At 39.8% G+C, this 12,500-nt stretch overlaps 1 protein-coding gene and 1 pseudogene across 2 annotated transcripts in view; one reads left to right on the top strand and one right to left on the bottom strand.

The window, feature by feature from the left end:
• Window positions 1–239, top strand: part of LOC149048642 (uncharacterized) — a 2,575-nt pseudogene extending 2,336 nt beyond the window's left edge. Inside the window, exon 3 of the transcript XR_016184736.1 lies at window positions 1–239. This exon is cut by the window's left edge and continues 67 nt beyond it. The product of XR_016184736.1 is annotated as an uncharacterized LOC149048642 (transcript).
• A 5,199-nt stretch (window positions 240–5,438) lies between these two features.
• LOC149048641 (uncharacterized) lies at window positions 5,439–8,133 on the bottom strand. The gene is made up of 2 exons (XM_089199512.1): window positions 7,866–8,133; window positions 5,439–7,361 (listed from the first exon to the last, which is right to left on the bottom strand). Exons 1-2 carry the CDS (start codon window positions 8,131–8,133, stop codon window positions 5,623–5,625), a joined length of 2,007 nt encoding a protein of 668 aa, XP_089055638.1. The 3' UTR covers window positions 5,439–5,622.
• Between the last annotated feature and the right edge of the window lie 4,367 nt (window positions 8,134–12,500).

Raw genomic sequence — 12,500 nt, 5'->3', positions numbered from 1 at the left:
GCCAACTAAACGAAACTGCAAACCAGGATACAAAGAAGCAGATCAAGGACATCTCCCCTGGAAGATTGGGAGGATGGCAACCAGGCGAGGCACCATCGTCTGAACTCTTAATGTTGGTGTCCTCATGGATAAAGCTACTGAAATCTAAACAATTAATCAGGGAAGATCAGTGCCATCATGTGGTACCACATCTGCTGGTGGATGGGATAGAGTGGTTTGACAAGGAGGAGGAAAATTAGTGATAGGTGACTTACTTAAAACGCAAGATCACAAAATTTGTCGCAAGGTTTCAACTATCCTGAGCCATCCTCTTAGAGCCTACTTCCCTGAGACCAAGATCACGAGGTATAATTTGAGAAATAAATCCCCTGTCATGCCCGCCATTCGCACAAACCGTTTTAAGAATACATTTTTTAATAGAATTGTTTTTAAGTACAATGTAGCTTTGTAAAAGTGTACTTCCTGTATTAGACTTTTGTATTTGTTTCCACGTATATACTTATCTTATTTAGATACACCTAAGCTTATTTACATCCTTTTCTTTTTAATGTAACATAAGATATGTAATTTTATCTTTTGAACAATAAAGACACACTACTGGAAAGGGTCAGGAAGAAAACATTGGCCAGGTGTTGCCAAAGTAAATGCAGGCACCATTTCCCCAAATTTGGGCACTTTAGAATAGAGTAAGTTGCTTATTCAAACAGGATACAGTATTAGGCTTATAATTTATGATGAAGGCCATCTTTCATACATACGTACAGTACATACCTACTTTATTAAGGCTCCCTGATCCTTCATAGAATCACCCCATTTTGGAAACCTGCAATGCTGCAAAATGTTGGTTTGCAAGTTGCAAATAAATTAGAACTTTCCTCTACTTTCCTCAACATTACCAGACAAGTTGCTGCGTGTGACATGTCAAACATGCAATTTGCAGCTTTTTGCATATCATTGCAAACAGAAATTGCAAGCATTGTGTAATATGGCCTTGAGAGTGTCACAGTTCAGCAGGGTAAAAATCAAAATCTTTGAAAACCTCTGGTTGCACTTCATTAAATAACACATGTATTTCAGATTCACTAACAAAAAAAATACAATTTCAACATGTAATTATCCTTTGGCTTATGAACAAATTTTTAGATGGGTGATTTATTGACTTGCAGAACAGGCATAATATCTGAGCATTTCAGTTGCCCATTTCGTGAAAACACAATAACTTCCTAAGCCTGATGAGTTATTTAATGCACATGATGTTTAAACTAAAAATGAAAATTTTCCTGCTTTTAAAAGCTAAACAATAAAATTCTTGAAATAATACAAAAAAAGTCGGTCTGGACTGTAGGATGAAAGCAAGACAGCAAGTATATAAATTCATATTTTTCTGTTTCTGTACCTTTGAGAAACAAACCCAGACTATTCCATCAAACCTTTTAGTTTCTAAACTCCATCAAACTCTTTCTTTTGATTGAGTTTGAATGAGTTTGATGGAGTTCGCAAATGCCATACAACAAAATCAAAACCCCCCCTCCCCCTTCCCCAAGAAGAAAACCATGACCATTTGAATTGTTTTGATTGAGTATGTTTTGTTTTGATTGCTTTGGGCAGCAAACTTTAAGAAAGGTTCAGTGTTTCATTTTGTTGCCTGACTGAACTGCATTCAAATTTTTCTTTTGGGTGATGTCATTAAGTTAATGTGAAATAATAAAAATTATTATATTACGTGTACACATAAATATAATTAAAATTAACACAACTCCAATGCATCTGGCAAAGTAAATATGGTAAACTTAACTCAAATATTATATTCTTTGCTGTTTGTAAGAGTCCAAAGTAGTTTTTCTGTTTTGCTGTTTTCTCCTTTCTGTGGTCTCTGCAAGTTTGACATCTACCCTGTCGCTTTATGTTGCGGCTCTATCAAAATGACTGCTCCCGAAAATGTCTCAACTTTGCAATTTGTGTTTGTGTCCTTGATAGAACGTATTGGCATTCTTTGCAACAGAATTCCTTAAAACACTGATCAAACCAACTATTTAAAGCTTATGTTCAGAGTTTACTATTGTCGATCCTGTTCATCTGGATCCTTTCCATCGTTTATACATTGTTTGACAGACTGTGTGCAAATTTGTTTTACTTGAATCTCTAAAAAATTTGCAGAGGCTGAACAAGCTTGCATGACAGTTGAATTTGTTCATGGGATGGGGGGAAAGGAAGTATGTGGTCTCTCTCTATAATTTGTTATTTTGAGGTAGCAGATTTCTCTTTAGATCACTAATAAACTATTTTACCAAGAATTTATCTTTCTTGTTACTTACGTTTGACGAATTGAACACCTCAACTTCTTGTAATTAAATTAACCTCATTAGTGCATATTTATTTCCCACATGAACTAAATAAAGATTCTAAATTTAAGAAAGACAATACTTTGTGTGTTTCTGCTCTTGGAAAAATGATGGAAGTTTTTTGCTATTTTGGGAGTATAGTCAGCAATCCATTGTCATACGATTGAAGAGATAAATGTAAGTCAATTAAAGCTGTTCCTTTGTCGCTATGTATGAAAGATGTAACTGGATATAGGTCCACTTGGTGTTTTTCCAGATTTAAAAGTGAGGCTGAGCTTATTTTTGCTCCAGCTGGTATTTTTTGTACAGAGTCAAAGTATGTAAGTGCCCTGAATATCTGTCCCTTTCATTGTTCTGAGCTTGGCATTGGATGGCGAAGGAACTGCTATTTCAATGCCTGCCAAGTCCCAGAGGAGATCAGCAATCATATTAAATGGAACGGGAAATCAGTTTTAAGAACTCAAGTTTGCAACAAGAACCCTAGCCAACAAATATCAAGCAAAGGCAGTGGTGAGACGACATGCGAGCCATAAATGTAAACCTTTTAGCTTGCCCTTCAGAATATTTCATTGGTGATTACTAGATATTATGTATTTGATGTAATCAGGGGCACTGTCCCAGTCTGTCACAAAATCAATGTTTTGAGAGTTGTCTTATCCAATTTAGTTGTACATTTGGTTGCATTTGGTGATATAGAATGGACAGGACAGTGTTCCTTTGGGCATAATACTTTGCCTGTTGTTGTCATGGTTGCATTTTTTTCCAAGCTAGTACCAATCGAAGGCTCGTCCTCCATCTTTCAGACCCTGCACTCTCCTAGGTGTCCCCATGTGTAAGGCAGGTGACCATGACATATCATATCATATCTAATGTTCACTGTTCCTGCCCTATTTTAGGTGCTGTTTCACTGACCCCCAATCCTTTCCGTCCATCTCTCCACTTTCTCCCCCATCCAATGCCATCCCTAGGGTATGCCAGGTATCCATTACATATCACGGGTTCAATGTCACCCATGCACTGCACTGCCACAATCCGTTTAACGCTTCTCGTATTCATGAGTTAAAAATAATGTTGTTTGTTGGCCACCATTGGTGAACTTCACTCAACATCCAAATTTATCGCAAACTTGCAGGAGCAACTTTTGCTATAGTTATAAAATATGATAGAATTAAAGCTGTTTTTGGTAGCAATATATTTTGTTTCCTCCAAAAACAGGTAAAGCTCTAGAGGAAATTGTGCCTCAAGACGGCCACAGCAAAATGTTGACCCATATTTACAATGGTGTGGAGAACCAGATGAGCACACCACTCCTCTACAGTTCACTGAGCCAAACCATAGACTCTCGAAACGATTTCATAATGTTGACAATCCAGCCAAGATTTAATTTGATCTGTTGATCTGGGACATGATTATTTGAGAAACTGATAAATACCATGAGTTTTTGGTCAGAACTGAACCATATAAACACAAGCAAGCTTTCACCCCTGTCACAAGAGAAGAAATGGAGGCCTTCGTTGGCATTCTCATTTTGATGGGAATTGTTAGGCTCCCGAAAACGGATGTACCGTGGTTTAGTAACTTGACCTTAGTAAAAAAAACTGCAGTAAATGCTCAAGTGTAAACACAGCCTTAGTGTCCTTTGAAACCATGTTGTCCTTAAAAGAGACCAGTTCATCATCTGTATAGGTGACAATCGTTTGGTTTTCTGGCAGAGATACTTGACTTTTTTTGGCATTGATAGCTGTTTGGTTTTGTTTTGCAACGCTTGTTGGGTTTTCTTCAGAGAGAACTATTGTTTGGCCTTCTACCCTTGCCTCTGCCGCTTTGGCGTTTTCTTCATTGCAATTTCTCATACTTTTGAGTATGAGTGGTTTCCCTTATGAGTGGTTTCCCTCAAACATTTTGAGTGTTTTAATTGCGAGACCAATGTTAAGACCCCAAAACGGCTTTGCAAACAATTCGAGACTGTGAAACGTTTTGAGCCTTTTGAACCGCTCAAAAAACGAGACTGCAAGATCGATCTGTGAGATTTAACTTAAATTTTACGAGACCCTTATTTTTCAGGGACCATTCACTATCCCTTTAATACCAGGTAAACAGTCACAAAGTAAGTGTTGAGAACAACATACAGGCTCTCATCTTTCATATAACTAATTTCTGTTCTTTTCAGTGTCTTTTTGCAGTAAGCTATTCAAGGAGCAGTTTGCTGGTTTTCAGCTGGACGAATGATGCCATCAGCAAAGCACCGGTTACGTTTAAGCTATATACAGCACGATCTTTGAAATAAAACAAAAATTTTGTCAATATTTTCGTCGTATGGTTGTACTTCGCCACAGTACCATCCAGGCTCCCAGTTTGTCCCTTCCAGGTCTTTCTCAGTCCAAAGGACATCTACAAGTGTGCCGACATGAGTGGAAAAATTGGGAGACTCACTACCATCTTTTAATTTTGCTGGCTCTTTTCTTTTCCTTCCAGATCTTCTGACGTTTTCGTTTATCTTGCTTTGTATTCTCTTTGAATCTTTGGCCTCCGTTTTATCTTTGTTTGTTGATTTTCCTGGCCTTTCTTTGTCGACGTTTGATCTTGACTTCTCCTCTATCTCCAACAACTTGATTTCCAATGCACCTAAAATGACCTCTGGATCATGATTTGAAGAAGTTGCATCGATTGTTGGTGCGCTGTGCTGCAACAAATCTTGGAGGCAGCTGTTCCGGGCAGTCAGCATCACCACTGCTCTCCACTATCTGCTGAACCAACTCGTCCTTCTTTAAATTTGGGTTCATGCCCCCAGCTCTCTCAATGAGCGCTGTCCTGCTCTCCTAGTAGAGAGGATGCAACTTCCAAGCCTCTCGTTTCAAATCTTCTTCCTTCTGCTGACTTAATTGCTTTTGCACACTGGCATAAAACTGCGATGCTCCGTCAACGGAGATCCAACCTAGATAAGCGATTGCCCTCAATTCTTCTTCCAGAGGAGAAGGTAGGACACGAAAGCACTTTCCAGTACTTTTTCTGTAAGGAACAAGCCTGAACACTCATCCCAAGGTCCCCTTGTAAAGTCTCGTCTTGCCTCATAACTGAGGTAATGGAGCTCCCCGCTCTCTATCCATCTCTGGTAGTCGGGAAGAGACTGACGATCAAATCTCTCAAATGGTTCCTTTGATCTCCAATCATCGTTTTCTCGGTAAATCGATACACTGTACTTATCAATAAATGCTGTTTGTAACAATGTTAATGTGCGGTAGTCCTCGCTGTAGCATCCTTTAAAATTCTTCTCTACACATCAAACATTTTCCAGATACTCCAAAATATCATTTTTTACTGGCTCGTAGGTAGTGTTATCCTCTCTTCTTCTCTCATCAGAAAGTAAACTGAATGAGTTCAGGCTGCTCTCGTCATTAAAGACAAAATTGTCTTCAGCACCAATCCCCCGAAAGCAATGTATTGGCTCCTTATTGTAAAATGCACTGCCTATGCATTTGCAAACTTCACTTGCCATGTGTTCCATGTTTTCTTTGTGCTCTTTGCTTCCGGGTGATGCACTCCTGTGAATCGCTTTTGAACAGAATGGACCATGACTAGATAACGCCCTGTTTTCAATGGCATGAACCCTTTCTACGAGGTTCCTTTTGCTTAGGTACTCAGCAAAAGCTCTCTGCGTGACCTTGTCCAAATTGAGAAATTTTAGAAACCGAACTAAACACATTTGCACAAGAAAACTTGACGGAGATTCGGAGGGGCCATTATCGACAATAAAACCCATAACCTCCTTGAGTTGTCCTGTTTCGGAGTTGCGAAAGTACTTGTCCAGCAATGGTAGGGTCATCAAATAAAACAATTCGTTGAAAACGTGGAAAACAGTCTCCGGTTCACTTAGGGACAAGTTAATTAAGGTTATCGCTTTTCCTGTTCTAGTGACATTTATAACGGTGTCAGTTCCCATGATGTTTAGATCAACATTAGTGAGCTTTGGCGTGTCTATAAATAGATGAGTCATCAGAGTCACCGCATTCACTCGGGACTGATCGAAAGAGTGGTCAGGTGTTTCAAACTTGGACCAGCTTTTTCCGGGCTTCAAGACAGGTGCAATATCCCCACACACAATGCATTTGGCATCTTTGGAATCCAGAAGGCAACTGCTTTCGTTTTGAGACATGGAATCAATAAGGTAGTTTACGTGTGAGGTGGACCAATGTGCATTTACTGGATAAAAGTTTTGGCTTGTATTTGGGGCTTTGTGCAGGGAGATATTGGAATTAACCCCCCTGCCATGGTGGTGTCTTTCGGCCTGCTTTGAGCCTCTTTTGAAATTCATAGTGTATGTGTAGAGGCATGAGTTCGAAATCTTAAAGTCTGGTCTCACTCGATTTATTGACTCTTTGGCATGGCGTATAACGGTAACGTTGTCAGCAGCTTTAAAGAGAGTTGTGTCCAGCAATCGACGATCAGCTTCAAGTCCACCTCCACCTCGAAGATCTCTGTCTCCCTTGCCAAATGCGAATTCAATATACTGTGCAAGCTCAGGAAATTCCTCGCATTTTAGTTTTCTGCTGCGGCCATCTGCAACTGTTTTAAACATTTCTTTTTTAAATTTTTCTGCAGCTCGCTGAACATGTGCATGTTGCTGAGATGGGGTTTTTTCTGTTGTGGCAGCCTTTGTCTCCAGATCTGAACGCATTTGTTTGAACTTATCTAGATTTGAATCTAATTCACTTATATGTCCACATACACTTCCTTTGAAATGTTTTTCTTTTAGAGAAACAACACTTTTCACGCTTGTAATTTTTGCAATAATGGCCTCGAAAACATCTCTGTCTTTCTTCGTATCAAGATATCTCAAAACGTCATTGAATTTGCCTTTCAGGGTTGATTGAACATTGTCAGTGACATCCTTGTTCGACTGCAGATTTTCCAAAACAGTTGCTATATGGTTTACTACTTCTCCAATCGAAGTACCCTTGGATTCCACCAAAAAGGCCTTCTTATCAATGTATATTTGATCGACGTTAAGGTGTTTCCCAGCTTCTCATACGTATCGATAGCGCAAAAATAGTCACTAACTTCCTGGTTTAATAAAGTAGCTTTTGTCTTCTTGTATATTTTTGCAGCATCCATTGTGGGAATAAGTATTTTCTTTTGAATTTCTTTCGCCACATCCATCGCCCCTATTAATTCCGCTCATTTTGTTTCATCTTTGCAGATTTTCATTTCGTTTTCAATGGTTTCAATATTCTCTAGGAGGGTTCCGTCAACTTTACTTTGTTGAAGTGCTATCATCTCCTTGTTTGGCCCTTGCTGTGATGGTAATTCTGCGCGTCGTGCAGTTTGCGTACTATTTTTAGTTGCATGAATGTGTTGTTTAGAGTAAAATTTTCTTGACGCACACGGAATTGGTAACGATGACCTTCCCATTAAGTATTGCTCAAATAAGTAAGCATGATTGTTGCTCTTGTTTTAATTAAAATCCCCGACTTGTTAAGCAGTTTCCGAATTTTCTTTTTTCAGTTTGCATGTTTTGGTTCACACTGTTGGTAATTTTTGAACTTTCAGTCTTTTTATCCATAGTAGAAGTCCCATTGAACTTTCCCTTGGTTGACATTTTGCCCTGTGTTTCTACGGTTTGTTCTTCTGTCATGACAGTCTTTTTACTTTCCATTGGTACGGTTTTATCCATTTCTTCCTCACGTCTTGTTGCGCTTAGGTTTGCCGTGGCGCTCTCCCTTGTCGCTTGTTTATTTTTCTTGTGATGAACACTACTGTCTTCATGTTCATTCTCAATCACTTTCCCACCCATCTCGTCCTCTGAAGAACCCTGTTCGGATTTTGTCTTTGTCCACAGTGATCCAGGTGCTTCAGTTTGCTCTATTACAGCGGGCTTGCAGCCGCTTTCTTTTTTCACAGTAACATTTTCTGAAGAGCTTCCACCAGTTGTTCGTGTAGTGTGTTGTCAGGTTGGTTTCTTTTTGCTCTCAGTTTCCCCCGCATTATTGCCGTTTGTAGACCGTCCAGAGGACTTCTTAACCGTAACATGCACTGGATTGTCTCTTGGTCTTCCGCTGTGTTTTTTCTCATCATCCGATCTCTTTTCAGCCTTTTGTCCTGCAGACCAATGTCGCTTTGGATTGTCATTGTTTCCATTTTTCGCTGTGTTTTAGTGTTTTCATGTTGCTTAACAGTGTAGTTTTTGCTTCCCTGCCGCTCAGCTGAATGATCGCTTTGCTCAAATTTCGCAAATTCTGGCTGTTGTGCTCCTTCGCGCGGCGCATGGCGTTTCACTGATTTGGGTTCTTTGTTGAATGAAATGCGCTGTTCCCTTGTTGCTTTAAAACTTTTTCTCTGTTCCACTGATTACCGGTACACTTTCTTTTAGGAGCAACAGATTTCCAATCGGCATCAGGACTTCCTTCATGCGGGTTTTTTCGTAACAGAGGAACAAAGGGATTTACTTTAAACTCCTTAGATCGATCTGGCCATCCCCTTGTATTGGTCCACATTATTCGAAGAACTTGGTAAATAGGCAACAATTTAGTTCTTTGCTCTGGGTATAAGGGTTCAAGTGAAAAACCGACAACGCTGGCAAGACCCATGATTTGCAAAGTCCCACTGTAAGTGTAGTTCACTGACGTAACCATCATTTCGTTAAAGAATGCTGATTCGAAACCCTTTTCAGACAAAACTCTTTCTGACTCGAAGTTGAAACAAGTAAGATCAAAGAGCGATTCCAAAGGGAGAAAGCCGATGCCACCTTTTTTAGAATTAAACTGGATTTTAGCTCCTCTCAACACAGGATGATTTCTGTAATAGTCTCGGTGAATGGCAGGTTCAATACTTGTGCGAAGTTGCAGTTCAACCGCAAGTCTTTCGTCCTGGAACCTGCGGATAGGCCGCACTTTTTTCCCGGAAAAATGGGACCGAAATTGGGGTTGCGCCTTATACGCAGGTACAAGCGTTTTGACACCTCATTAATATGCACGAGAACTCACGGTAGTACGGTAAATTCGCGTTTTAATGTTTGCTTTAAATTGTTCCTAACTTACAACACATACAACTAAACACGAAGTCCATATCTTCGAAGAATCTTGATTTTCTCTGCAGCAATGAGCGCATCAAGTTTTTAACGTGTTGCACGGAATAGCCATTCCTCCTCGTGGGCCTTTCGAGTGCTTCCTTTTTCCAGTCACTTTGCAGGAAATTTCACAACCGTTCTCTATAAAATAGGATGCAATTCTGCGGAATTCCATTGGTAAATGTCCAACAATTTTCTTCCCATCGATGCCAAGTTCTTCATAAACAGCCACTGCAAACTTGTCGTCTTCGTTCGACACTTCTCGATCAGTCAATCAGAAATCGCCGATTTTGGGTTTTCAACTGCTTCCATAAACATGATAACCTCTGATTTAACTCTCCATTTCATAAGTGTTAGTAGCTCCATTCATTTCTGCTCTTTAATTGGCAACGTGTGGATTCTAATGAAGGAAAAGTTTTCACATTTGATAATCACAATGCAACGTGACCTACAACATGGCAGTTCTAGGCACGTGCTTGGCAATCTATGTAACCAGAGTAACGCATGACCTTTGCTCCAATAGCATAAGACTTCAATAAAGGCCGTGTTTACATTGTGTGACAGTAAGATTTGAAATCATTTCCGTCAAATACAGCACGCTTTAAACTTACCGTTGTTACTTACGCTTTAGAGAAAGGAAATCGAGAGGCAGCACGCCAGTTCCAAGTTGACGAGAAGAATGTTCGAAGGTGACGCTCACAGCAAGAAAAATTAAAAGGTCTTCATCGCAATCAGAGAGCGGCATGGTATTGCCCAGCTAAATTTCCTGAATTGGAGAAAGAACTGAAGGAATGGATTGACGAGAAGAGAAAAGCTGGTATTGGAATTTCCACCACAGTAATTCGTCTGAAAGCAAAATCGATGGCAAAAGCGAGAAACATTGCCGAGAGTGAGTTTAAGGCTTCAGTACACTGGTGTCATCGCTTCATGGACCGACATGACTTGTCGATCCGCCGAAGAACAACAATTTGACAGAAACTGCCTGAGAACTTTGAGGACAAACTTGAGAAATTTCAGGCTTTCATTATTGCTGAATGAAAAAAGCACAAATATGAGTTCTCGTTGATTGGAAACGCAGACCAAACCCCGCTTACTTTTGACATGCCTTCAAATTCTACAGTGGACTCAAAAGGAACAAAATCAGTGTCGATCATGACAACTGGTCACGAGAAAGATCGTTTCACAGTGATGCTAGCCTGCCTAGGAGATGGAACGAAGCTTCCCCCCTATGTGGTGTTTAAACGAAAAACTCTGCCAAAAGATTTGGTGCTGCCACGGGGTATCCATGTTCGTGCTCAAGCCAAAGGGTGGATGGACGAATCGCTTGTAGAAGACTGGCTGAATATATATGGTATATATAAATATTTTCCGCTTCCAAACTAGAACTGGCGCGCGAGACGAGGTGAAAAAATAACGCGTTCTCTTTTCCCGATTTGACAACATTGTAAAATTTTTTGAAGTTTGCCGACTCGCTTAAGTAAACTTCAAGCGAGTCAGGTAACTGTTTTCATGAGATTTCCAGTTGCATTTGTGACTTAAAAAATCGCCAGTGAATTTTATTGGCAATAATGACCTTGCATTACTGGGAGCGAGGTCACAGTGTATTAGAGGTGAATAAATTTACTTGCTTGTCAAAATATACGTATAATTTATCATATAATAAGCTATTTCTCGGAAAATATAGCGGAGTGTTCACTAAAGTTTTATATAAGAAAAAAAATTCATCTACATGTAAATACTTATAATTAAATAAATAGAAATTTGCAGTGGCACATCCACAGAGTGGTTCTTCGTCCACTGTCTCCGGATGGAATTTGAATTTGGAGTGTTACAAGATAAGGAACTGATCAAATATCTCAGTGTTAAACTAACTCTTATCAAAATACATAGAGCGGAACAGATTTTTCACGTGTAAAGGCAAAATGAGCTGTAGCAGCGGCGAGGGAAACAATAGGAACATGTCCCGCTCACTTGCGGTTTCCGCTTCACTGGGGACAGTTATTTAGCCAATCAGTATTAAAACGGTGACAAAACCGTACATAAACTGATCTGATCAAGTTTCTCTAGTCCGTGTGCCAGTCAGAGTGACAGTGTGGAAATGAGCGAAATCTTGCTTTACGTTGAGGAGGAATTATCTTGCTCTGTGACTCTTGAAGAGGAGGACCTGACAGTCGAAAGTTTTTGGAAGAATGTCCTCAATGAGGTGTCACGTCAGCCCACAATCTTGGACTTTGCTTCTGGCCAGTCGATCCGGCAGAAAGTAAAAAGTGATGCCTATTCAGCTGCCAGGGCAAGGAAGGTTAAAGTTTTTTCTGAAAGCGAGATAGAAGGGAGCACAGGTCTTCAGAAAATATATCAAACGTTTTGGAACGAGAAGGCTGAAGAAATATGCTCAAACAGTAACCTCACGACATTTAAACCTGGAGAAATCCAAGGTGCGATTAATATTACATGGACACTTGAGAAGACCCAGCATCTCAAAGAAGACATGGAAAAATTGCAAGAAGAAACTGGCCAGTCTTGTATCTTTTCAAATGTGGTTTTGAAGAAGTTTCAAAGCTCCAACCAAACCTTCGAAAAAAACAGTGAAAGATTGGAAAGTGCACACGCAATGCTAAGCAAAACCCAGGACGCACTAAAGAAAGAAAGATTTGAACTCTTTAAATGCAGTAATGGTGGACAGCACAAAATTGTTGTCGACAATATTGAGAAGCAGGGAACGAATTGAAAGCCAATCTGACGGAACTTTTCAGAGCTCAAGATGCATTGAGGAAGGCCCTTGACATAAAAAGGAAACTTTTAGACAATCTTCATGCTGCAAATCAGCAGGAAAAAGATGATTGTTTTGCATTAGACAGCAAATGAGTCACTTTTACATACATTCAAAAGTATTTAGACAGTGGCCACACTCAAGTTTATAAGAGATGACTCAAAAACTTTCGTTGATATTTGTTCGCATATGTTGCGTCAGAACATTATCCCTGGATAATACATTTTCTCATGGACAGATAACGCACATCATTCCCTACCTTTTGTCAAAATATCCCCATGATTGCCCCCATTGTTCAGTACCCGTTCAAAAAACTGCTTTCAAA

Source organism: Pocillopora damicornis, chromosome 3 (assembly GCF_964200805.1).
Source record: "Pocillopora damicornis chromosome 3, jaPocDami1.2, whole genome shotgun sequence".
NCBI classification, from domain to species: Eukaryota; Metazoa; Cnidaria; class Anthozoa; order Scleractinia; family Pocilloporidae; genus Pocillopora; species Pocillopora damicornis.
Note: the sequence above shows the minus strand (reverse complement) of the source record. Positions and strands in the feature narration are given on the sequence as shown.